We start from the raw sequence: 27,494 nt of genomic DNA, 5'->3' as shown, positions 1-27,494 counted from the left end.
AAGGGAGAAAACAAGGACACACTGCAATGTTTTTCAGTGACTGTTCAAGCCTTGACTCTTGTGACCACTGTCTGAGACAACTAAATATCATGCAAAGTCCTTACTGAGGGTCTGCTGGTCCAAGGGTGTAACAGCAGGAAAAGGGTCTGCTTGGGTCAGACCAAACAAGCTGCCTTTGGAAATCTCATTAGAATTGGGCAAGAGCTTAATAAGCTCTGCTTCTCACAGAGATTGGGTTTAGGAGGGGTAATTAGACTTTGCTGCAAGGGTCTGTTCTTGAAAGGCCCCGAAGTTAGACAGAAGAAGTAAGAAAGGTGAAGAAAATACAATAGAAAATCAATAAAATGAAAAATGGTTGTACCTTCAAAAATTCAGCAAAAAGAGGATCTGGTGTATAAGCATATTTTCTTATTGACATTTTGTATCTAATATCAAGTTTGGCATATTTAGTTAATGCATAGTTAGTTAAAGCATAGTTAGTTTAAATCTAAGTAATGTAAGCCATACAGCATATACTTTCAAAGGTTGTTTTATGAAACTGAATCCTCTTCTCACATATGTCAAATATCTAACAGGAAACACAAAAAGGCAAGAAAAAGCAAGAAAAAGGGGACATTTGCCCATCAGTGGGTTAGGAGTGACTCCAGACTGTATATTATAACCAGATGCACTTGCAAGAATAAAGTCTGTGAATAAATATATTTTATATACCAGTACAGGCTGAAAAAAGAATGTGAAACCTTGTTTTCAGAAATTCATAGAACTTCTTGTAGCAGCAATAACCTCAACCAAATGCTTCCTGCAGATGCTGATTGGACTTTCATGAGTTAAGAATTTTAGACTATTCCTTTACTTAGCCTTTTATTCATGTTTAAATGGCCTATTCGATATCGCCAGAATAAGTACAATTGAATGTGTGTTATTAGTTTTACACACATGGTGTTTATCTATTACTGTGATTCAGCTGAAGATCAAATCACATTTTACGAGTATTTGATGCAAAAATCCGGTAGTTCTAAAGGGTTCACAAACTTTTCTTGCAACTTTACCTTCCTGTAAAATATGCTGTTTTATGTCTGAATGGGTATAATAATGCTAATGATGAGAAATTAACATAATCTAAACCAGATATCCCCACCACTGTATGTTCACATAACACTGTAAAAAAACATGAAAATTGTGCTGCGTTTGCTAGGCTATTATATGAACGTTTATACATATAACGTTATACTCACTTTAGTACTGACAGAAGGTAAGTTGAGTTCCTATGCCGGTGAATCCCTATAATACTTTTTGCAGATTTGTTGCCTTACAGATAAAATTTGCACTGAAAATTCAATTTGACTCAGTTTTTAGTTTTCATCCAGGAGCCTAGCATTCTGCAAGTGTTGCAACAGGTGAAACATTTTTATTGGAACTAAGCGAGTCAGCTAAGACAAACTCCATCTCATTTATTCAAGGCCAAGGGATTACAGATGTAAAACAGAGACTATGCAACATAGAGAGGGCAGTAATGAATCTTTTCAGACTTTTTATACAAGTTCCTGTTAGTGGGCCTGTGTGTACCATGATCACACAAAGTCCACTCTCATGTGTGTATGCAGAGAAACCCCATGATGCTCATGGTGCTCTTGTTGCATTCTGTTGTCTTAACTGGGGCGGCTGGTGACAATGCAAGGTCTGATGATTGGGTGGTACGGTCCTCTTTACCCCACCCAAACTTGGTTTCTTCTCTCTACGTATTTCCTTGGCAGCAGATGGGCTTGTGGGCAATCCTATTATCAACTCCTGCTGATGGGTAGGCCCACTGAGCGACGCCATCGCCGCAGTTGCTGAACGCTTGTTTTGAGCTCCGATTTGCAGACTTCTTACCTTTCATCTTCGTCGGATGTCACGCGGATCTGAACTTGCCATTCGGTAAATGACTCCCTACTGACCATGTCCACAGAGAAGGTAATGTTAGTCACAGAGCTCTGCTGAGGTTGCACTGCATGCAAGATTATTCTGATGTTTTGTGGTGTTCGTGGGTCATGCTGTTCGATGTCGCAAGTGACTGTGTTTATTTACAAGTGCAAATGTTACAAGCACTTCAGAAGCTTGTGCTAGATGGAGGAAAATAACGTATCATAGACAGATTTTTGCATGTAGATAAAATCCTGTTCACCAAGTTAATTGTTTCAGTTGTAAAACTGTTTAAAATTTAGCTATCAAAATTTTTTAAACCATTGTTTTTAATGTCACCTAAGCATTAGCAGGGTATTTTTTTCTTAATGAATGCTTCATTTCATAAAAAATAATAACAGACCATTTTTTTCCTGCACTAATTTGCATATGTTTAAAGTAAGCCCTTGGGCATGAGTGGATCAGGACAATGATGTAATCAGAAACAGTAACATAGCCTGACTTAATGGAAGTGGAAAGTGTCTCTGAAATGCATGGTACACCTAATCACTGGGTGATCGACATTTACTTTACTTACTTACTGTACTTTAATGATTTTGTCATATCTTCCACATCTAGAAAATTCCAGCGCTATCCTAAGCATCTCATTCATCAAGGTCGTGTTTCATAATGGAACCAGCTTATCTGACTGTATCATCAGTTTCATTTGCATACTTTCCAAAGAACTGAAACAGAGCGACAAGTAGGGGATGGCTTCTCCCTGTTTCCATCAAAGGAATCACGCAGCAACGCTCAATTTTTATGTCTAAATAAGGCAAGACAAGCCTGGACAAAAATTCTGCTCAGTCTATTGCTTTATTTATTTCCAAAATATTTCCCAATAGATTAGATGGTAATATTATCATATGCAATCAGTCTTTGCTTAAGTTGTCAGCTGAATTACAGAGAAACCATTCTTTCAAGAAAGGCTTTGTATGTTTTTATCGACCGTTTTTTTGCATAGTTATGCTATTATTTTGATAATGAATAAGTAATGAAAGATACAGACAGCACTAGGGAGGCTTTGCTCATGCTTTGCTGGTTAACCTTAGCATCATAAACATATTATATTATAAAGAAGGTTGGCCTTTTTTTTAACTTTATGTGTTAGTAAAGGTATAAAACAATCTATCCAGTGACAATGCTTAGCCTTTCTTAGTCTTGTTAGGTAGTTTTGTTAGATATGTTAATGTAATAACTATTTACTTTTTGTGTAGCTCAGTTGATTTTAATGGTCACGTTGGTCTTTGCTGATGACGTTTTTTTTTTTTCATACCCTTGCGATACATGTATGGTGTTATTACAAAAGTTTCAGTTAAATTAAACATTAACAAAAAAAAAATCTGTAATGGAATATAACAGCGTGAGATTTCTGACTTTTCTGGAGTGCTGGCTTTCGTGAAAAGGTTCTTAAATAGCTTACACCTTGTGCATGTTAGCTCATTTGTAACAGACACATGTTGTAATGAAGTGATTTATAATTAGTTCCTTAATCACATTTTCCTTCCTCAGACTTGAATCCCCCACCTTTGTGACTGGAGTTTTGCTAGAAAGTCGTTTTGAAACAGCAGCAGACCAAACATAATAACTATATATGAGTAATCATTGAAATGTCAGCTTTGTGAAGTTGCACTTTAACACAAAGAATTGCCCTTTATGAGGCCACAACTTATATATGACTTTTAGAAGCACTGATTATAGTGGCTAATTGTCATCCAATAGAGTGTTGAACCCGAGTCCTTGGGAATGTTGTTCAAATACTTTTTCCCTACCATAACAGCACTGTTCATATGTGTCAAAGATGATTAACTGTGATGCCCATGTTTCCTGTCTACCATTAATGTGTCTATGTTTAAAGTAAGCTCTTGTGCAAGACAGGATCATAACACTTGCCTGTGTGTGAAATCTGTTTCCGGAATGTTCTTTACAGCTGCGCAGGAGCTATACAGGGAAAACAGTCTCTTTTGTCTTTTGTAATGTGTCCTGGTGCTGACCAGCGTTTTTGCAGTGTTTACCAGTGTGTACTGATGCTGGCATGTGTATTATTAACACCTAAGAGAACTAGCACGTGTTTTTGGTATGTCAAGATGCTGGTCTGTGCTTCTGCAACATGTCTTCACACAGAGTCTGGAAAACATGTATTGATGCCGGTCTGTGTTTTTGTAGCACGTTACTCACTGGCCTTTTTTTGAAATATGACTCAGTGCTTGAATTGAGTCTGTCAGGTGTCACTGTCTGACTACACGGATGCCTCTGTGAATTGAGGAGGAGATTATTCAGGGCTTTGGTGCATAAAGTCAGCCTATGATGCAGGTGTAATCCTGTATGTACCTATGCAACCCTGATGTGCTGTCCTGTGATGGAAAAAAATGGCAGGAATTAAATTAGATCATCACAACTGGACAAATATAATTATCTGTAAATAGGATAACAGCATTATTTTTAATTAAATTCATTAAATGTATGGAATTTTTTTGTACCATAATTGTACAATGTATTTTAGGTACAGTGCATTTATGTATCGTTTACATGTGTTCATCTAGCAGACACTTTTGTCCAAAGTAGCATACAATGCAATGAAAGAAAAATTTCATGTTGATGTCTTTGCATTTTCCATTCAGTTTTGTTAAGTATGCCTTTGGCATTAGTTTGTACTACATGCCAGTTTTTAGGTACATTTTATACACTCTTGAAATGACCAAATCTTGGAAAATTTTGGTAGCGGGTTATAAGTACAGAATATTCCGGTACCTTTTACGATCTGATGATTTCTGGAATGTTCTGGTTCCCTCTAGAATCTTCCAAGGGCTGTAATGTTAAAAAAAAAAAACTTCCAAACTGAAACTGACAATTAGTAAACTTGAACAAATCATAATCAATACAAAAATCAACATAACTAAGAACTTTGAAAAATTTTGTTGCACTGTGTTACCTACAATTTAGCTGACACCTTTGCCCAAAGTGACTGACAGTTTTAGATACATTACACTAAACTCCCTACAATCCTTCACCCATCTATTCCGCAGAGCACTGTAACACGGTCACACTTACACACACTACGGGCAACTTAGATTTCCCAATTCTACTGAAACACATCCTTGGACTGAAGAGCAACTGGAGGAAAGCCACATAAACATGGGAGAAAGGGCAGACTCTACACAGACTGGGCAAAATTCAAATCCGTGTCCAGATGCACAACCCAGGTTCTGCAAGGTGCTAGTAAGTATATTGTCTGCATCTGCTTGCTCTAACATGCTCAGATTTCTTCTGCTCTTCATAAAAAAGAGAATCTGAGTACTTTAAATTTATAGATATCCAATATCCATCCATCTTTAGGCAATGTGGAGACTAATACTACAGAGTCCCCAAAGAAACATCAGCCACTCTCATGTTTTTAGTGAACCCCTGTATACGTAAATCTACATTAAAGCAACTATTAACTAAATATAAATTCTGTAAAGGGTTCTTTAAAATGGAATAATTCACATGCAATAAAAAGGCTTTCAAACAAAAGTATTGAACATTCAGTGGTTACATTAGGAAGAGAAGCTGGACTTCCCTAATATACATTTATCATTTCACCTGCGTTCAAAGGAATTAACACAAAGCATTTTTTTGCATTTATCATATTTCCATAAATTAAGTTATTTCTGAAAATGTCTCATATAAAGCAGAAATCTAAACATATCACCATCAGTCACTGGTAATGGAGCAAATCAGTAAAACCTGACCAAACTGAATATGCCACTTGCTGAACTAGCACGTGTGTGAGGCTAAGTTCATGATCCTGAAACTTTGTGAATATTAGCAGTTAAAAGACTATTAAGAGCTCACATATCCCTCCCATCCTCAAAGCAGCAAAAATCTGCCTGAGTGAGCCAAAGCTCTGGTTCCCCACATTCGTCTGCCTGCAATCTCCATGCTTTGTCTTGAAGTGAGGGTATAAATAGAGATACTGGATTTACTGTAACGGGATTATGTGTTCCATCCATCCGAAGACACTTTGGCTAATGACCCACTAGATCACTGTGACTGCCATGATTCTGCCCAACCACACCCGGCTCAGAGACATTTGGGCCTGGTGTTCTGTTACCCAGATGGCCTTCATCCTTCTGGTTTGGGTTATTTTATTGGGGAAATAACTGATTCTGCTTTGTTCTCATGTCAAAATCCAGGACAAAGGTTTACACTGGCTACACCCGAATGGGTGGTAGACCCTAGTATTGTCTATTAATTCTGTTAACCATCCAGGAATTAAATCTTCTGTGGTTTATACTGTGGAATTTTGTTTCTGAGGTCCTTCTGTCTACAAAGTACTGTTGTAATATTACATCTTTCCAATTACAAGCACATGACAGTGTATAACACTACATATCTGTTAGCTAACATGGCCTCATAGATATCATTACTAATTCATTTATCTGACACCTTTCTCCAAAGCACTTTGTAATCTGAGAGGGAATAATAAGATATATTTCATTTTCTACCTATTTTATATAACAGAATAATTTTTAGGCCATGATCAGGACAAAAATACCCTGCTCACAAGTCCTGCGGCAGGAACAGCAATTCAGACCCTGGTTCTTGACCTGTGATGCAATGATTCTATTTGCTCTGCTACCGACTGGCCAAGGTTAGGGTTTGGATTGGTGCATGGTCAGTATATCTTTTACATTTATTTATTTAGCAGACACTTTTCTCCAAAGCGATTTACAATGGATACTATGCAGTGTTTTCCAGCCCACACACCTTATTCACCAAGGTGACTTACACTGCTAGATACACTACTACTTACAATTCATCACTATTCCATACATCAGTGGAACACACTTTCGCTATATCGCTCACACACTAGGGGGGATGTGAACAGCATGTCTTTGGACGGTGGGAGGAAACCGGAGCACAGGGAGGAAACCCACACAGACACGGGAGAACATGCAAACTCCACGCAGACTGAGCCTTCAGTGAACCTACCTTAAGCACTGAGCTAAATTATCGTTATATACTATGGTAATTTTGTGGCTTCTCTCAGTACTAGGCATGTTGTCAGTTTGAAGGCTGGTGGAAAACGTGGAACACCATGACACACGATAGCTAAATTTATTAATTTAGCTGAAGCTTTTCTACAAAGCAACTCACTATGATAAGCTACTTACAAATATTTGCCCATTTAAACAGGTGGATAATTTTACTGTAGCAATTTAGCGTAAGCATATGCTCAAATGTACTACAGCTAGAGGTCAAATACAAAACTGCAGCCTTATGGTTCAAAAACAGCAGTTCCAACCTTAATGCTGACAGCCGCTACAACAGCAAGACTTGGGACCACTGCTGTGTATGAAGTTGATTTCTGATTTGATTGCCAGTTTAAAACATTGATCTCAATGTACAGCATTAGCACAATTCGTAATTCAGTTCCTATTTGAAAATGTTTTGAATTAATGTGTCCGCCCACCTGTTGCTACAAGAATCTTGTGTTCTGTCAGGAAAAGACTATTCGGTGCAAACACACTGAAATGCAAAAATGTAGGTGGAAATATTAAACAAACATTGTTGAAACATTGATGCTAAACATGTATATTTGTGTACAGTGTAGTTACAAATAGACCAAGAGTGCCACAAAACTGCCAGCTGACTGATTTACTGACTAGCTTTTTATATACAAGTTTTATTCCTGCTTTTTTTCTGTTTGCATTCTTTAAATTGTGCCGCCGGTTTCTACATGATGTGTTTCTCACAAAGTAATAATGAAAAAGGCTCTGATCTTGAGATCAGTTTGTGGTTGACTACATTTTGAAAAAGACAAAATATTTAAAAGTAAAATAGAAATAGCACTGTCCAGAGAGAACAAAGGAAATTGAGGGTAAAAGCTATGGAAGCCGTCACCAGGCATACAACAGTGTTTTTGCTGTATAATCTAGATTTGTGTATGACCTAGACTGTATAATAGTGATGCAGTCAAATATAATAGGCTGAAAAGCACAACTCAATAATGTGATATAAAAGCAGGTAGCTCATTGGTTCAGAAAATTGAAAGCCCAAGGTTGAATCCCACCTCCTGCTGCACAAGCTTTGGTCAAGGTGCCTTCTCTGAATTGTTCCATTAAGAATTACGCAGTGGTGTAAAGGGTAAAATCAGTAGTTCAGAACGTAGTTGTATTGGAGAAAAGTTCAAAACATAACAAAATCAAAGTTCTTCATTATGTCGATTTTTGTTTGGATTATTAGTTCAAGTTAATTGATTACAAAAATACCACTAGTTCTTCTAGAGTGTCACTTTCAGTTTGCTACTCTACAGCCAGTGGAAGATTCTGATGCCTCATAGAAGGCACCAGAATGTTCTAGAAAGTACCGTAACAGTCTAGAAAACATCAGATCCTAAAAGGTACTGGAATATTTGGTGCTTGGAACCCAGTGCCAAAATTTGCCAAAATTTACTAATTTCAGGAATGTGGAATATTTTTGTAAAAACTGACAGAGTACAAACTAAAGCCAAAAGTATGCTTGATCTAACAAAATAATGGAATGTGTAGTCTGGACATTATTTATATCAGAATTTTGATTGCATAATTTAAACTTATTTTGTGTCTTATCCCTTGTGCTGGTTCATTTCCACCATTAACTGGTAAGTGGACTGTATTTTTCTACCTTCTGCCTTCTATAATAATTTTCTAAACTCATAGTATAAGGCTGTAAACAAAATAAAAACACAATAAAAAAAATGCATTCCCAGGTAATTCAATGCTGGTGCATATTGTTAGAAATTCATTTAATTAATTTACATGATGCCCTTATTAGCACTGTGTGCATGACAAATGTAAATTCTGTATTAAACACTACACCACCATCTCTATGGTTGTACAAAAGTAAAAGAAATGAAAGCAATTTAATTAAATAAGAAATTAAAGAAAAGATGAATTAATATTAGGGGGTGCGGTGGCGCAGTGGGTTGGACCGCAGTCCTGCTCTTCGGTGGGTCTGGGGTTCAAGTCCCGCTTGGGGTGCCTTGCGACGGACTGGCGTCCCGTCCTGGGTGTGTCCCCTTCCCCCTCCGGCCTTACGCCCTGTGTTGCCGGGTAGGCTCTGGTTCCCCGTGACCCCGTAAGGGACAAGCGGTTCTGAAAATGTGTGTGTGTGTGTGTGTGAATTAATATTACATGCACTTTCTCAGCTTTCTTGGGTCTGCAATTACAGTAAGAGAAAACACAGTATGGTTGCACAAAAATGTGACAATGAGAATTATAAACAAAAAACCATTTATGATGAGAGGTGTTTTGTTGTGGCAGCAGCAAGAACCAATGATACCTGTCCCTTTGCCCTGCACAGCTCAAACCCTGCAGAAACCCAAAAAGAAGAAGCCAGAGTCAGCTCAGGAGAATGTCAATGGCTCTGATGCTAAACCGAAGAAGACCAAGAGCAAGAAGAATGAGGAGCTGTCTGGAACAGAGGAGAACACCCCCACAAAGAGTAAGAACACCCAACACCCAGCATGGAGTTCTTTCACCCAGTTTCACACCCATTGCTGCTTATTTACCTACATCTCTTGTCTGCTCAGTTATCACCTTTGTCCAAAGCAACTTACTCAAGACTAAATTTTTTCACTATTTTTAAACAATTAAACATGTACTATTATGCTTCAGGTTATGCACTTGACTTTAAGATACAACTGTAGGTTCACTTTTGGGGTTTCACTACAAAACCTTTTGGGTTCAAGTCTAGCTCTTCAGCAATTCTGGCAACTGATGGCCACCAAATGATGTTCATCAAATATTCACTCTATTTTCTATGTGAACCTGTGGTCAAAGAAAAAGGTTCTAGAATATTTGCCTTATGTCACAAATCATTACCAGTGAGGTTCAAGATGTTTCATTACATTTCCTAGGTTAATAGTCGATGGCTAAAGTTGCAAGTTTATTAGGTATTTCCCTGCATTATTTCATAATTATAACTATAAGTGGTCCTCATCTTACAACGGGGTTCCATTCAAACAACCTCACTGTAAGTAAACTTCATTGTAACTCGCAAACCTAGACTATTATATAAACCATAAGGATATACAAAGGATTAACATACATGACTCCAAATATGTGTCATCATAAGTCACATGTGTCATAAATTGAGAACTACCTGTATTAAATGGAAAATGAACAGGGAAAACAGAGGGAAAAGAAATGCTAAATACACTGGATTAAATATTTTTCCATAAAGTTTATTGACATGAAATCCTAGCACACAAAATGAAATCAAAGCTAATGTATGAGCATCCAGAACGTCGCAACTGGTATTTCACTGATCTTTCAGCATCAGTCCCATTTGTTTACTGTTTTCTCTGTCTGCCCTCTCAAACAGATGGGAAGAAAGTAAAGAAAAAGAAAACAGACAAGGAAAAGGATGAACCAGTGGAAAAGGAGATCAAAAAGAAGACAAAAAGTGCTCCAAAAAAGAAAAAAAGTAGGACATCCAGAAATGGAATTGCCAATGATAGCAAAAGCCACAGTATTTAAAATCAATGTATCTAAACAGCTTGCAATGCAATGAAAGGGAATTGAGTTACACAGGTTAATTTGCATATCTGCATTCTGTTTTTTTTCAAGCACACACTTTTTTAATAAAGCTAATTTGAACAGACTTTCAACAGAACGGGTCCATCCCTGCATGGTTCTGTATGTTAATTTTAATTTATTCCATGGCCATGGCTTAAGCGATTCAGTTACTGGTTATCTTGCTGCATAATTTATACCTCTGTATTTCCCCAAAAACTGCACAGTAGTTTGTGGCAAAGTCTAAAATTTGCTTTGAAATCAGGTTCTGAGGATGAAGATGAGGACGATGAGGATGACGAAGATGAGACCCCACAGAAAAAAACCAAGAAAAAGCCCACAAAAGAGAGCACTTCTGGAGACGGCAAGGACAAGAAATCAAAGGCCAAAGGTCGGCACAGGTCTCACAGACCAAGAGCTTCTGTTCATCCATCAGGTCTTAGTGAACATCAGCATCAATAGTTCCAATAGAGATGTGTGCACTTTTTATTTGTTTAGAGCTTCACTAAAATTAATCCTGATTTAATATGACTGAAAAAACTCCTAATTGCCCGTTGACTAGTTCATACCATAAATTTGCAGTATTTCTTGTCCTGTTATTGATCACAGACAGTCAGAAACTCCAGGAAAGAGCAGTAAACACTGGGCAAATGAGTTGAATGCAAGCGGTACCATTCAAAGCTACACAATTTTGCTGATTCTCAGTGCAAACGAATGGCTGGAACGAATGGAAGTAGACAATGTTGACTGTGCAGCAGGAAGAAATTTTAGACAATGGATTAGTGAAGAGGATGCAATTAAAAGTAAACTCAATATTCAGGAAAATTGTTGTATCTTCTAAAATATGTAACTTGAACGCTGGTTATGCAAGGAGCAGGTGTATCTGTATATAAACTCCTAAAACATTAGTTAAGATAGTTTACTTCAGTACAACATCCAGTTACAGAATGGAACATGTAATAGTCTACACTGGCATGGCCATCCTGTAGCAATTTCATTGTGCTGGGTAGTCAAATAGTGCCAACAAATATGGTGCTCACTGTGCATCCTTGCTGTATTGCGCACATAACAAGCTTTGAGAAGCTATTACCACTAGAAAGCATGAGGCATGCAAGATTTCTGTGTTTTGTAAGAGGATTAAGGAAATCCTCCATTGTGTAATGTCAAAAGAAGTAACTACTTAGACAAAATGACCCCTTTTAAGCAACAAGGTTAAGAGCAGTTCGAGGGTCATGTCACCTCTTTAGGCATTCTGTAGTTGCGCCCTAAATTTATGGTTTTTCGCTTTCAAGGCCTCTGGTTTAAGCAACCCACACTGAAATTTAGGGAGATATTTTTAGGACTGTGGTCAATAAAACTTAAAATGTTCAGCAGTTCAACAGAAATATCTCATTGATTTAGATGCTAATGTTCTCTGGTAAAATTTCAGTGGAATCATTGCTGTAGCATGATGTAAGTACTTTGTTCTGGAAAAACAGGATGCTGTGTTACAGTAATACCAAATGACTATTCCAAATAGTTACCCATGTTCATTACATTCTGCATTACCATTTTTAGATGGGTAGTTATTATCCTATTTATAAAACTGAACATGGGAATAACTACTAAAAACACCATTGTGCTGTCTGTTTTGTGCTCGTTTCCTTATGTGAAATCATAAAATCATAACCTACTGTCAGTTTTGTCCATTTTTGATGTTTTTTTTTTTTTTGTTTAGAGGATAAAAGTGCATCAGACACAAAAGGGAAGTCGTCAAAATCCAAAAAGGAACCGGCCTCCATGTTCCAGATTAACGGCGAGAAACCTGACTTTAGGGTGAAGAAGAAAGGTAACTTCTGGCTCTTCTGGAACAACCCCAAGTTAGACTTAGCAAATAACAATTAGTGGCTTAAATCAGATTTAGCTAATGGCAGTTTGTGACTTAAGAGGTTATTATTAAATGTAATGGCTTTCCTTGTAGAATTAACTCTGTTACCCAACATCATCTGCTGGAAACTCTTTACATGTACACACAGTTTGGAGACAGTGAACTCTCATGTTTGAGTTGTTTCTCTGTTGCCACAGTTTTAACAAAAGCTCCCGCTGAAGTATTTTTTTGCACTATGACCTCATATATTTCAGCCTCATTTGATTTTTGGGAACAACAAAAAATTACATTATGTAAGGGTTTATAGTAAAGGGTTATAGTAAAATTTTTGATCATTTCTGTTCCATGACAACCCTCCTTCATACACAGCTGTGTGATCAAATGCATTATTTAGGAAGGGGACAAAACATAAAAACAATGCATTACAAAAACAATTTTTTAAAATAAATAATACGTCTTTGAATTTTGTGATCACACTTTGCATATAGACCCATTCTTCACCTATCATTACTTTGTAGGATATCACCACTAGAGGCGAATTTTCAATTTGAAAAACTCTAATAAGCACCATTTCAAAAAAATGCTTTCTGAGCAATAAATGTCAGCAAAAACACATTTATTAAAACACCAAAGTGAAAGATATTTCTCTGCATGGCAATGATAAATGATTTTATTGTATTTGTAAAAAAATTATTTGTATCTTATTTTTATTGTTGTATTTTCATTCATTCATTGTTATCAAAAACTATTTGTCCAATGCAGAGTTGAGGAGGTCCAAAGCGTATCCCAGCAGCACAGGGAGTAAAACAGGGTACACCCTACAACGAGAAATTTAGATCATTTGGCTTAGAGGTGTTACTGACATAAAGAAATAAGGTACATAAGACCAGTGCCTATGTATTTCCCTGTTGAAAGCACTATGTCATTACATGATCTCCATTTTATGATGAGATTAAGGCTTTATTTACACTTGTTTCAGGGTATTCGTATTATAAAAACTGCAAATCTGAGTGTATAGCTGCAAATTTATAGTTTATTTTTGTAAGGACTCAAAGAATCCAGGTTCAAATCCCACCTTCTGCTGTAGTATCCTTCACCAAAGTACTTGTCCTAAACTGCTGCAGTGAAAAATACCCAGCTGTTTCAGTAAGTAAATCATTCTAAGTAGTTTCAAAGTGTAAGCTGTTTTGAGGTGAAAAACAATAGGGAATGAATTAAAAAAACTATTATGAAAGTAGAAATAGCTGGGCTAAAATACCATTAAAAGAGTAAAATACTCAAAAAAGAGTTTATATTTTCATATGCTAATATAATTTTACATCGCACAGTTATTAATCCAGATATGTGAGGGCATTGTGTTTGTGTGTTTTGTGTGTATTATTTTATTTTCCATATTGATTTTCCCAAGGATCAGTTACTTTCCTGCTTACTTTGAAATGCCTTTTTCTCCAAGTTCATAACCTTATCCCACTCCATATTCAACATTAATAGTATAGTAATGTAATGAGTTCTACTAAGGATTTATTCTTATCATTATATGTAAAGCCATTTCTCTTTTTTCAGTGCAACAGGGAATTGTATTTCTGACCATTAGAAGTCTTTGTAAAGCAGTTTTTAACAGTACTGATGTGAGAATATCCCATTTTTATAACCCCATCAACAAAAACAAAGTTGTCTACATACCTGGGAGCTTTGAAAGCTTTGCTTTAGAGCCTTGATACATATGGTATGGGGGGGCGCGGTGGCACACTGGGTGTGGCCAGGTCCCGCTCTCTGGCAAGGCTGGGGTTTGAGTTCTGCTTTGGGTGCCTTGCGGCAGACTGGCGTCCCGTCCTGGGTGTTTCTCCTTCCCCTCCAGCCTCGCGCCCTGTGTTGTCGGGTTAGTCCCCGATTTGCCATGATCCTGCTCGGGTCATGCTGTTGTAGACATTGTGTGTGTGTGTGTGTGTGTGTGTGTGTACGTCTGTACATATGTACATATGTACATATAGAATGGTTGGATATGCCCAGTATAACATTAAAATACATTACGGCACACAAATGCACTTTCTTCAGAACATAATTTGGTCCTCTGCAGCAGTGCCAAAGTCTGACAGTGATGACAGTGAGCCCGAAACCAAGCCAAGTAAAACAAAGAAGAAGGCTAATGCCAGCCCAGCCTCCATGTTCCTGACAAGTGGAGACAAGGAGAAGAACAAGGAAAAGGACAAGAAGGGAAAGAAGAAGGGTGAGGTTCCTGACATTACTATATATCCTAACTTCCTAATGCCTTTTTGTTGTTGTTTTATACTCAAGACTGTGGTTTCGTTAAACACCCAAAACGTCAAACAGGGATATAGTACATTCAATGTCATAGAAGAGACAGAGGACATGGGATCTGCATTATTCTAACTGAATTTCAACTTTAATTTTATTTGGATTCAAATTGAAAATGACAAAAAAGAAAAAGGTCCAAAATATCAAGCCCGTCTGAAGCAAATACTTAAGTGTCCCACAGCATGAAACCGACGTATGTGATGTCCGTTAAAAGAAAAGTCTCCAAGTCTGGCTATCGCCTTGATCCCTGATCTTCTCCCACTTCCAGCTTCAGCAAAGACTGAGGACAGTGATGATGAGGACTCAGAGGTGATGGTGAAGAAGAAAAAGGGAAAGGGCAAAAAGAAAAAGGTAAAAGTAAAATAAATCTGTCATGAGAAGGTGGGCAGATGCAGAGCTCAATAAACTGTCATCACACAAGCGTAAGCCTCACAGGTGACCTGAATGGATATGAAAGGACAACTCCGCAGGACACACTGCATATCCAACTGCATTCCACTCTACTTTCACTTCTCTTTCTAAACCGTTTTCAGAAGTCATTGAAGTAGCTGTGCGTAGAAATTAAGCTAATATTCATATTCATGAGTCCTTTTTAGTTTCCTTCTGACCAGTTGCTGCAAGACTAAACCAAAATCAGCCACTCTCCTGGGACTGATATTAATGCATGTGCATCATACTAAACTGACATCTGCACTGTTATAATATAGTGCCTTTATATATTTTCATGACAAGTTTTTAATTGAAATATCAACAAGGTCACCTTCTTGCTGGTCTGAGTCATACACACACACACACACACACACACACATTTTCAGAACCGCTTGTCCCTTACGGGGTCACGGGGAACCGGAGCCTACCCGGCAACACAGGGCGTAAGGCCGGAGGGGGAAGGGGACACACCCAGGACGGGACGCCAGTCCGTCACAAGGCACCCCAAGCGGGACTCGAACCCCAGACCCACCGGAGAGTAGGACTGCAGTCCAACCCACTGCGCCACCGCACCCCCTGCCTGAGTCATACATTGTGTATAAAATATATAACATCAAATGCCTAGTGCAGTGCGGCGTAATTTGCTTTTACATTATACAGCTGGAATCTCAAAGCATTTCTAAAACTCTCAAGGAGTTTTTACAAGTATTTTGTCTAGTTGATATGTTGAGATGCTGAAGGAGAGTTATATGAACCTGTATCTTCATTCACATTGTACATTACCCAGGAGGAGGAGAGGCCTCCATCCCCCATCATTGAGTTTGACGACCTAGAGGAATTTGTGCTGCAGCCAGCCCCACCGGGTATCACTGTCAAGTGCAGGGTGACCCGAGACAAGCGGGGAATGGACCGCGGTCTCTACCCCACCTATTATCTGCACCTGGACAATGAGAAGAAGGTAAGGGAAGTGGGCACTCATCATATGATGGGCACCTTTGGCGGTGAATGTGACGCAGCAAAGCAGTTTAAGGAATGAACTTCATTAGCGGATGCAAACCAAGTAAATTCCTCTCCTCTCTGCAGCATGAAGAATTTCACTCATAATATCCCATGTTCAACCAACACATTGTCATGTTTCTTTCATACTGCCTTCCGGTATCTGTTATGATATGGCTATAGTCTACGTTTGTTTTAGCACCTTCCGAACATGAAGTTAAACGGTTTAAATGATGGCAGGGTGTGCTTTTGGACAGCTCTCATCAGCTTAAGTCATCATGTGCAACTGCACTCTGAGTCTCTTATCTTTTTAGGCATGTCGTTCTTGTGTAACAGGTGACACATTTGAGCCTGATCATTCAGTCATGTGGGACCGATTGAGATTATTCTCTGCATCCAGACTGGATATCTGCTTTCATCCCACACCAGGTCTTCCTGTTGGCAGGAAGGAAGCGGAAGAAGAGCACGACCTCAAACTACCTAATTTCCATAGATGCCACAGACTTGTCACGAGGTGGGGAGAATTATGTCGGAAAACTCAGGTAAACCGAGAAGCCACCGACATAGAAAATGCACCTGTCTCAGAAGCAACAGCTTTGATGTTTGTGCATTAATATTTATAAATAACAAAAATGTGTTTTGTACGATCTGCCCTGCTTGGGCAGCTGCCAGCATGACCCCTAATCAGGATAAGTGGTTCTGAAATTTGATGGATAGATTGAAAAATGGGTTGGTTTCTTCTGAAAGCAGTTTTAACAAGAACTCTCAGTGCTTAACTGACATTCTTATGCTTAGAGAAATGTAGGGAAATTACTGAAAATAAAAAAACAAATGAAGAAAATGAAGGAAAATGGCTTTTTACACTCAATTATTTTTGCTCTCCAGATCCAACCTGATGGGGACGAAATTCACCGTGTTTGATAATGGACTGAACCCAGACAGGGCTCTCCGGGACTTGTCCAATGCTCGGCAGGAGCTGGCAGCCATCATCTATGTATGGCAAAATGTCTCCTTCTGAGAAACATCCCTACATATGGTGTTGTTTACTGTCCCCATAGCTTTACCACTGCTGATTACTGACACATTCAACACATTTACATGTATTTTTTCTCCAAATTACCACGTTAAGCTACTTGCAATGTTTACCCATTTAGACAACTGGGTAATTTTTTGTGGTACAATTCAGGGTAGGAACCCTGTGAAAGGGTTCTACAGCAGGAGGTGGGATTAGAGCCTTTGAGTGCAAGTGGGGCAGCTTTAACCAGTGTGCTACCTGGTGCCCCCCAAATGCCCAATACTTTCAAAGTTTTGCCGTAACAGCGACATACTGTACATCACTCTGCATTACAGCACTGACTCAACAAATCAGAACTGAAATGTAAGAAAAGCTGATTGAAGCAGAAGAGCTCATCAGTGCTGCAAACTGAAAGCCAAAACATGTCCAAGACACTTCCTGTAAGAGATTGCAAACGATGCATCATCTTCTTGTTAAACCAGGAAACCAATGTGCTCGGATTCAAAGGCCCCAGAAAAATGACCGTGATCATTCCTGGAATGGATGAGGACAATGAGAGAGTACCTATCCGAGCCAGAAATGTATGTATAACGTCATTTGTTTCTTCTTTGCGTGATTTTGTGCAGTTGCGGAAGTACTTTTCAGTGTTGCTGCGCTTTACTTATCGCTGCCCTCCTCTGGCCTGATTTGGCTAAAAGCAGACAATAAAAGTCAAACCCCCTTACGGGTTAGAGATGAACTGGAGAGGCATGATATTCATTGAGTTGACTGTATATATGTCGGGCCGCTCCACAGAGGTCACGTCACGTAAAATACAAAGTACACAAAGGCCTATAAATAGAATACATGCAATATGAAGCAAAACACGATAGCACGCACAATAACATCCAAGTTAGTAACCTTTCTTGAAGGTACAACAGTAGACAGCCATCTTTGCCATCACCTTTCCTGAACTTGCAGTCAAAAGCATATATATTTAAAACTTATTATTATCATATTATTGTATTTGTCATAGTGTCAACATATTACATCTCGGTAACCCTGCCTGCTCCGTCACTTCCCTGCGCAGGACAACGACGGGCTGCTGATGCGCTACCAGAATAGACAGATGGACAACCTCATTGAGCTGCACAACAAGACCCCTGTGTGGAACGATGAAACGGCATCCTATGTGCTCAACTTTTCCGGCCGCGTCACGCAGGCCTCTGTCAAGAACTTCCAGATCGTTCACAGCAAAGACAGTGAGTGCAGCGCTCAATCCTATATGGCGGAAATATGAATATGTATCCCTCACAGCTTTTCATTGTGGTTCATTGTAATCGTATAATAACAGTTTGGATGGTGAATATTTATAGATTAAGGACTGAGCTATTGAATATTCTTTAATACTTGTTCTGTTTTTCTTGTCTGCAGACAGTTACATTGTCATGCAGTTTGGCCGAGTGGCAGATGACGCCTTCACACTGGACTACAACTACCCCATGTGTGCGGTGCAAGCCTTTGCCATTGCCCTGTCCAGTTTCGACGGCAAGCTAGCTTGTGAATGAGAGTGGCGCGATCATATAGGAAGACCAACGTAACCCACAAGGAGATTCCACCACTGATGTCCTAAAGCCACTTTTCTTGTGATTGTGCAAGAATGTGAAAAGGGTTCCGCAAATCTTATACTTCTGTCATGTGTTAATATTAATAGAGCTGATATATTCAGAAGGTTTCGTTGATTTACATTCATGTTTATTGGTTTGTTTTGTTACCGTGATTTAAATTCCAGATTGCTTCTTGGACGTGGAATAGTTTCTAAAGTCTGGAGGGAATACCAGGGTGTCACAGGAAAGGCTGAAGTGGGTTAAGTAATTTTCCCCTTGTGCATTCTGGGAATTGCAGTCCTCTGACTGGGGGAGGAGCAAGGCCCAAGGTTACAACTACACTTCGTTGTTGTCAGAGTCGACTGCTAACGGTAGGGAGCCCCCTACAGGATCGGCATCTCAAAGTGGAAAGATTTTGTCGACATGCAACGGTTGGGTATTCGCAATGTGTTTGGTGTTTTTTAAAATGATGCTCATCTAATTTATTGAAAATACTGAATCAGAGCTGGGAAAATCAACGGGTTAGTCCATCCCTGTAGATAAAAATCCATTTCATCAGCTCATTTTAAATATACCACTCAGATGGTAGAGGGATTCCAATGTTATCTGTTTATACCTTATTTTTTGATGTTAAAATCGTAAAATAGTACAATCGCAACAGCTTCTGGCTGACTACAGTACTGAATATTCTTTAGATTTTCAACATTGCACTTTTTCCCTGAAAAAATAGCCTCTAAATTGGATATTTTCCGTCCTTAATTCAAGTTCAGCACGTGTCTTCCTTTCACGTGAAGGTGATGTACAAGGAATTTTGTTAATTCTATTTTCCTTTGGCAATTACAAAGGAAAAATCATACAGAAATGTTAAAGTATTGCTATAAATAATGTGTTGCAGGGTGTAGGAGTCATATAGTAAAATAAATTTCAAATTATTGATAAAGCATATTATTTCTTTATCAACAACTTGAAATCACAGGTCTGTGAGTTTTTCAACTTTCAACTTTCAACTGAAAACATTTTGTAAATATTTGTAATACTTGTTATGTTCTTATTTCTGTGCGGTGAAGGATAATTAGTAGATTTGTTATGGCAGTTTTATCAGTAGTTTCAGAAAAAAAATAAAATATCTAGTGATCCTCTGCTAGCTGTCATCAATGTTCTCCTTGTTATTCTTTTTTTTCCAATTTTAAATTTTCTCTGAAGTCTTCTTTCAGTTGTGGCTTGTCACACACACACACACAAAATTCTTTTACAGTCAATGGCTGTGCACACCCAGATATTTTCCCCAATCCATTCTTTTCTATACCACTGCGGAACAGGACTCAGCCTTGCTGCTGCCTGTTTTCGTATGTTGGGGTGGATGGTTTTCAGCACAACACAAAGAGTAATAAACATGTAAAAAAGAATAGAAATTATGTGTATTTCTTGCCTCATGTAAGCCACAACCCTAGACTGACATGGCGTAGCAGTGGGTCAGGGTTTAGAGGTCCTCAGCAAAGTTCTTTCCAAAACATCTTGCCTTTGTTCAACAGACAGTGTCCTGTTCCTGGGATTTTAATTGACACAGTTGTGTGTCTCCAATTAAATTACACTGGCATGCGGAATTCCTGCAGTCCATTAGTGTGGGAGTGTGTATTGTTGATCTTGTCTGTAAGCTTATACACAGACACAACTGACAGTCACCACTGGACCATGAGAGGCATGAGTGTTTTACACTTACTAAAATATGATGGTAGTATTGTATTTTTCAGCTCTGAATTAACTGAGGTAGCTTTTCATTGTGCTAACAGGCAAAATAAGGCTTACAATTAAACTGAAAAAAAACCTGTTTATTGCAAAATGGTTATTTAACACGCATCTCTGAAGGCCAGAGCCTGATATCTGTTTTTCTGTTAGCTGTGCTTACACAGAAAAACAGATATCACCAAGATGGAAATCTGATTCAGGCAGTTCCTATCTGGCTGGAATAAACACTTGAGTTATGATATACCAATAAATGTGATATAATGCTTTTGTTTAAAAAGCTACATTAACAGTAAAGTGTTGTAGAATTTTGAGGGGGGCGTGGTGGCGCAGTGTGCCTGGTTGGGTCCTGCTCTCGGGCGGGTCTGGGGTTCAACTCCCACTTGGGGTGCCTTGTGACTGACTGGCATCCCGTCCTGAGTGTGTTCCCTCCCCCCTCCAGCCTTGCGCCCTGTGTTGCCGGGTTAGGCTCCAGTTCACCGTCAATGTGTGTGTGTTGTGGAATTTCAGTTTTCTTTCAGTGTGGATTTTCTACTTAAACATTCTGGTTTAAAGCACATTCTTATAAGGGCACCTAAGGCAACATGTTACAAACAACAGTGTAGGTTCTGCTGGTGTTGAGTCATCTATGGGGAATGTAGCTCTAAGCACAGTGGCACATTTTCACCAACTGGGGGTGATGTTGCTGGAGCTGTTCTTGGGTTTAAGGGACTAAAGGAGTAGTTGCTGCTCTCTAGAAGGGTCATTAACTCCTTGCCTCTGCTCCAACAGATGACATCACTCAGCTTGACTTCTGGTCAGTGGAGGAGTGGTGCAGCTGAACTGCACTGTACTGTGGAATGTATAAAAATTCCAGCAGAATTCCTACAGGATGAGACAACTCGTCAGTTTGGAGAATGACAATTGAGCCTATTATGTCATGACAGTTGCAAGAGAATAAATACGCCAAACGTGAGCATATCAGAATCACCGAACGCAGTCTGATTTTTTTTTTTTAGAAACTAACTGTTTGTAATTGTGTGCTATATTTTGGTGAACATGTTGCATTATCTTGGAGTGTTACTCTGTACATTTTAAAATGACATGAATAGGTTAATTAAAAGTGATAGAATTGTAATTATTGTTTATAAATGTTTTGAGACAAAAGTAAGAAAATGTACAGTATATCCTTACTTGAGGGCCTATGTGGTAGTAGAAATGTCAAGAAATCAAACTGACATTCTCTATTGACAAACTGCATTTGTATTAACAAGAAAATATTTCCAGTTTTTTTTTTTTTTTTTTTTTCCAGCTATTTGTCTACAGAATCATGAAAGTATGTTTCTACAATTCAACCCTCAAGACATAAACTGGAGTCACTTTGATCCTACCCAGAGATTTATAAATAGTATTTAGTATTTTTATTTTATGCCTGTTTTTTTCTTTGACAACCTATTCTAATTAAATGCAAAAATTAAGATGAAAATTACAAAATGTAAAACAATAAATTTTAAGAAAATCTTTTTTTTTTTCACATTAATTTGTTTCTGTTATAATCATAAATCACTTGGTAACATTTTGACACCAGTCAACATATCCAGTTGCACCTATAAAATTTTGGTAGCTGGAAGGATTATGAAATCTACACCATTAGTGACATTTCAGCAGACAGTCATGTCAGCTGAACACACATAGCTTCTCTGCCACTCCAGAGAACACGTTCAAAGTAAACAACTCACAGCTATTTCTGATATGCCGGTTACCTATTTCCCAAAATTTGAAGAAAGTATATTACAAGATTATCAGCACAGATAATTGTGTATGAGGGCTATAGACTTATAAGCAAATGGAACATTTCTGCCATTACTGTACGCAGCCAAAACACACGGAGCAGACCAGGAATCACATGTGCTGTGTGTGCGCTGTCACTGTCACTAGAGTATGTCTCATTATAAATGTATCTCCCTATCTACACAAAAATGCCTTAAACTGAACCTTTTAAGGACAGTCATGAGTTCTTGGTAAGGAGTTACTGGCTTCTCAAGTCACAAAGATGGAAAATTTGGAGGAGCTCTTTCAGAAGTCATTGTCATCAACAAGTTCTATGGAATATCTGAAGCATTGAAAACACAAGGGATGTGCTCCAGGCTTCATGCCGGAGCTTTGGGGCTGCTGGTGGGCTGGGGTGGGCTTGATGGGCTGGGTGGGCAGGCCTGGGGTAGTTCCAGGGAAGTTCTGCCCCCAGCTCTGCCGATCGACGCCGGCCCCGTGGCTCCTCCTAGAAACTTTTTTTCCCCCCCTCCTTGGTTTTTCAGAGTCGTGCGTTGATTTCATACCAAAGTCATACTTTACATTCCACCTTTACTGTCAAACCCGGAGAAATATTTATTGAAAACAAAAAAGGCGCCCGAATACAGAAATAAAGAGTTTATGTGAGTGAACTTTTGGGGGGAAGCGCTGGAACAGGCAGAAGCGCGGAGCTGAAGAAAGGTGAGTGTTTATGACTAAATGCCTTCTCTTTGTCCGCGAGCCGCGCCGGGGTTTCGCGGATCTTTGGAAGTTTTCGGATCTTTGTCATTTTTTGCATTTTTCTTCCCCTTAGCGTGCAGCTCGCACACTCGGGGAGGGTAGAGGACAAAATATGAGGGATTTATTTTTCCCTGCGTGCCTCTCGCCGTGTGCGCGCACACGAAATCAGTGCATTTCACTCAAGAAAGACACCGTTTCAATGTATTCCGCGGTTTTGTTCGCGTTTATGATTTTTCGCGGAAGCTCCGGCGAGGCTCACTATTCCCTTTCTTTTCGTTTTTGCAGTTTATTGGATCTTCCCTACAAACTTCCCCAGATTTTGGGGGGGTGAGCAGACCCGTTTTTGTTTTCCCAACCCGGGGGAGCAGAAGAGGAAACAAAAAGAAGTCAATCAATCCGAGGACTTCTTAAGTGCACGCATTTCCTCGCGCGCCGCCTTAACAGTTTCATAGGTAAGTGCGTCTCGCGCACGCTAAGCCTAATTTCAAAAGTGAACAACGTTGATTGTCCGAGGAGTTAGGATGCTGTGATAAGCACTTCTTTGTGACGGGAACACGATGATGAATCTGTTTTTTTTTTTTTTTTTTTTTTTGTTTATTATTATTCACTAAAAACGCAGCTTTAGCACCACTCCACTGTACTCTAAACGACCCGCTTTATTTCGCGTCACTTTGTGCCGCGCGCGAATGGCGCGTGAAGTTGTTTTAAACGTCGGCGGAGTGTGTTTGTGTCCTGTTTTTTCCTTTTTGCGTCCTGTGTGTTTCCGTGGCCACTCGAAATGCTCCTGCCCTGGGGGTTTGTCCTGTTTTGTTTTTGACGTGCTCAAGTGTCGCGTTCCACACAGTTTCCTAGGCGGCTCGGATAGCTGTTTTAACTGTTTTATTTAGAAATCAAATCGCTATTCTTTAGTAAATATTTATCTTAATTTTTTTTTTAAGAAAAATTACTATTCGTGGCGAAAATGTATCAGTATTTTATTCCTTTTGCACAGATTCTTACTAGTGTAAAAAAAAATCTGTAATTTTCATAGGAAAAATAATCAGGTTTTTTTTTTTTTTTTTTTCTCGGAAAAATACGGATGCATATGTTGCCTTTATGATTTAAAAAAAAAAAAAAAAACAGAGGTGGAAGTTCGTCGACAGTGGTGCGGTTGTGGCCAAAGTTAGAAAAAAAAAAAAAAAAGTGCAAGTTTGGAGGATCGTTCCAAAAAACAAAACACACACACAAAAAAAAACCCTGCAAACTGCGCTCAGATCGGTACGAAATAGCCAGCGTTATGACTGTGGCCGATGATTTGGTCATGTTGACAGAAGAAAGATCTGCTTCCCAGCCATGTGGAAGTGGCTGCCTCGGGTTTCTCCTCAGCCTTTAGGAACAACAGTGCGGCTTCATACGGGGCCCTTGTCCTGGAATACAGTATATCATTATATTATCTTTATTCATCTTTATTGCAGAGCGACATACGTACAGTGATGGATAGGCTGCTTTAATGTACCCTTTGTGTAGTAGGGTCTCACTATCGATTCAGGGTATAGCAGGAGGCAATTCAAACCGGGATCCTTCACAGTACAAAGTGACAACCATAACCACTACGCCACCTGCTACCACAGTAAGTTATACGCAGTGTTGCATTGTTATGCAGTTAGTTCTTACCTTGACCTGTTCCAGCCTCTGCAATTACTTCTTTTTTTTTTTAAAGATTCTATGTACAGAACATGCTCATTTATGTTATTTTGTAACTGACAGTTTTTTTTTTTTTTAGTTTGCTATAAAATCTCTCTGTTTTGCTCTGATGTCCAAATTTTTGAACTGCATCAATTTTTGAGGCATCTTTTTTTAAATTCACCTTCAATGAGAATAATTCATATATTTACACCTGTTTAGCAGCTGAGATTTGGGAGACAAGGTTGTTCTGGCCTATTGGATTTCTGCGTTTTGGCAGGAGCAGGAACCCTTATTTACTTTTAATAGAAATTTTTACTGATACATATATACCACAGACATTTAGCGAGTAGTTGCCTTTCTAGTTTTTGCCCTCTCTCTCTGTTTGAAGTTTCTCTGTTTTCTTCACACTCACTAATAGTTGTACTTCCATTAAAATTTCCATTACAGTTGTTTATTCTCCAGATGTTTTTTATGCTTTTATTTGCCAGTTGTAACATTAAAGTAAGTTCAGTACAGTACAATATAGTAAGTTCAAACACAGTTATATGTCGATGTAAGCTATCACACATACAAACACATTTAATAGTTATGTTGAAATTTAAGGTACATTACTGTGCAGATGTCTTGAGGACGTATACAAGGCATATGAAGTCACACATACAAGGTTCCAGTGGGTCTTATGCTATCACTATAGGCTTTATTACACAGACAATGTATGTTCCCTCCGAGAACAGTGGTTTAATGAGACAGGTCTGAAGAATTACGGTCAGTGCCAAGATAAACCCCTTCTCCTGAATAAAGCCAGGCGTCTTTCCTCCACTCACAGCTGATGTTCGATCCTGACAAGCAGAAGTAGTCCGTGCTGTAAGCGCAAAAAGAGAATTACACACCGTGGGAGATTGTTGTTCAGGTTAACTTTATTTTCAGCGAGATGAACTGCTAAGAGGTGCTAAATTCTAGTAGTGTTGAGATTCTGCTTTTTCTGGCTGTTGTCATAGAGTGCACTTCTGGAAACCTGCTTTTAATATTAATATTATTAAACTTATGAAAGGAATAAAGCATAAATGTACTGAGTGAAAAGACGCTGAGACATACTTTACAAGATGAAGTAAAGAAAAATTTTTACATTAATTTGATGATTAATTTGACACATTGTTGATTTATTGTGCTCTCCTCACTTTTAGCACATGCTCGCTGATGTCCTGCACACGTTCATGAGCATATAGCTGAACATTTTTTATTATTTTCAGTAATTGTTATAGTAAAATTAAAATTTTATTTCAATTTTTCACACAGTTTTTATGTTCTTTTTGTACTTAGGACGTGAACCAAAGGTTATAGTCTGTCTAGACAACGTTCATTAAGTGTAAAAATCGTACTGTTGCTTTGGTCAGACAGTGTCCAGTGAACAGCATTATCCATCTTTGCAAAAAAAAAAAAAAAAAGTGTTTGGAAACGTTTTACAATATTCAGACAAAGGTCTATGTCACCAAAACAGTATATGGTAATCCACAAAATCAGTTGAAGCTTTATGTTTTAAAACTCACGCCTTTTCTTGGAAGAAAATGCCCTTTGGTATGACTTGACAAACAAGAGAGGACAGGCTTTTCCAGTTCCAAATATTTCTTACGGGCCCTTTGAAGAACAGAAAAAATAACGACAGTGTGAAAGAATCTCCGTTCACACTTTTGAAAAGGAGAAGTTACATAAGTCTGAGAAGGTGATCTCCCGTTTGGGACTTTGTAGCAGTATGGTTAGGACAACCCATTTGTGAATCATGGCTGTGAAGGATGCATATTCATTCAGTGTTGGAAAAAAACTAACTCCACCCCCCTTGTGTACCAGAGGTCTCCTTTTATTGCAGTAGGTCACAAGGCTGATTGATCTCTTCATTGCCCTTTGACCTCCTCTTCTCCCACAGGCTTGCCTGTCCATCACTGGCTCACACTCCCAAGGTAACGGAAGGCTGCAGGCTTCTGTTAAAGCATGTCCCTCAAACCCCCACCACTGACCTCCTCTTGCCATCCATCCAAACAGGATCTGCTTGGGTGTCTACTCCTAAACATGCGTGACATTCAGTCATTATTATTGCAGAACATTTTTCTTTTTTTTTTTTTTTTTGCAATGAGAATCTGGTTTAAAGGCGGTTGATGCGCTGGTCAAGTGTAAAGAGGTTCCCTGTAGGGGCATGAAGCTTTTATCTGCCAATCTCAGAACAGTCTGCTCCGCACACCCACACAGCATTTCTCCATATACAGATCAGGTCATGTAGCAGGCAGCCAGCCAGGCCTCTTTTACAACCAGTCTGTTGAAGTTAAAAGCTGTTTTTTTTGTGCGCGTTGCTATCGATTATTGAAATCATGAGTCTGAGAACTGAATCAAGGAGAACCTCAACAAATGTTGCTTAATAGTTTTGGGCGTTTACATAATCTGCTACTTTGAGGAACTACTGCAGAAGGTTTTTGATGGAATTCTTGGAATTCAACCTCATATGCAGCCGTATCATCTGCCTGTGTGTACAGGAAAGGAAGTAACTGGAAGTAGTAGTTGTTTTTATTTGTTTATTTATTTATTTATTTTTTAACCTTTATTATAAGAGCTGGCTGTGAAGTTTTAAATGGAACTGCAGGCAAGGCTGCTGTATTCTCTGACATCATGCCTTTATATAGGCCTGCAGTTATTCTTGACCTGTTGTTCCAGCAAGCCAGGCGACCTTTGACAAATTGTGCTCTTAATTAAAACCAAGGGCATGTGACCTGGTCTAACATGTTTTTCTTAGCTTTGCAGTTTACTTAGCCCTTGGATGTTATTGAAACTGTTTGGAGACAAACACCATTATCAGTATCAGGTGTCTGTGGTAATGCTTCTCAACGTGAGCAATCAACCTT

The 27,494-nt window shown here is 38.8% G+C and overlaps 2 protein-coding genes across 10 annotated transcripts in view; both read left to right on the top strand.

Annotated features, from left to right (window-relative positions):
- Window positions 1-1,761: 1,761 nt before the first annotated feature.
- Window positions 1,762-19,589, top strand: LOC108939192 (tubby-related protein 1). Of its 2 annotated transcripts, none has more exons than XM_018760344.1 (13): window positions 1,762-1,953; window positions 9,282-9,408; window positions 10,291-10,392; window positions 10,747-10,872; window positions 12,199-12,309; window positions 14,429-14,575; window positions 14,933-15,015; window positions 15,881-16,051; window positions 16,519-16,631; window positions 16,975-17,083; window positions 17,587-17,685; window positions 18,174-18,345; window positions 18,518-19,589. In XM_018760344.1, the coding sequence occupies exons 1-13, from the start codon at window positions 1,939-1,941 to the stop codon at window positions 18,649-18,651; spliced, it is 1,509 nt and encodes a 502-aa protein (XP_018615860.1). In that variant the 5' UTR covers window positions 1,762-1,938; the 3' UTR covers window positions 18,652-19,589. The 2 variants fall into 2 exon arrangements, with proteins under 2 accessions (XP_018615860.1, XP_018615859.1); XM_018760343.1 differs by having other exon boundaries at window positions 14,426-14,575.
- Window positions 19,590-22,610: 3,021 nt separating this feature from the next.
- The window catches only part of tead3a (TEA domain family member 3 a), a 55,135-nt gene continuing 50,251 nt past the window's right edge, over window positions 22,611-27,494 (top strand). For 5 of the 8 annotated variants that reach the window (XM_018760490.2, XM_018760486.2, XM_029246177.1 and 2 more), the window contains exons 1-2: window positions 22,612-22,902; window positions 23,227-23,393. The gene's annotated coding sequence lies outside the window, so the exon portion shown is untranslated. Of the gene's footprint in view, window positions 22,903-23,226; window positions 23,394-27,494 lie in introns of all 8 variants that reach the window. The other 3 variants (XM_018760492.2, XM_018760487.2, XM_029246176.1) reach the window with 2 other exon arrangements.

The sequence above is a fragment of the Scleropages formosus genome, chromosome 19 (genome assembly GCF_900964775.1).
Source record: "Scleropages formosus chromosome 19, fSclFor1.1, whole genome shotgun sequence".
Lineage (NCBI taxonomy): Eukaryota > Metazoa > Chordata > Actinopteri > Osteoglossiformes > Osteoglossidae > Scleropages > Scleropages formosus.
Note: the sequence above shows the minus strand (reverse complement) of the source record. Positions and strands in the feature narration are given on the sequence as shown.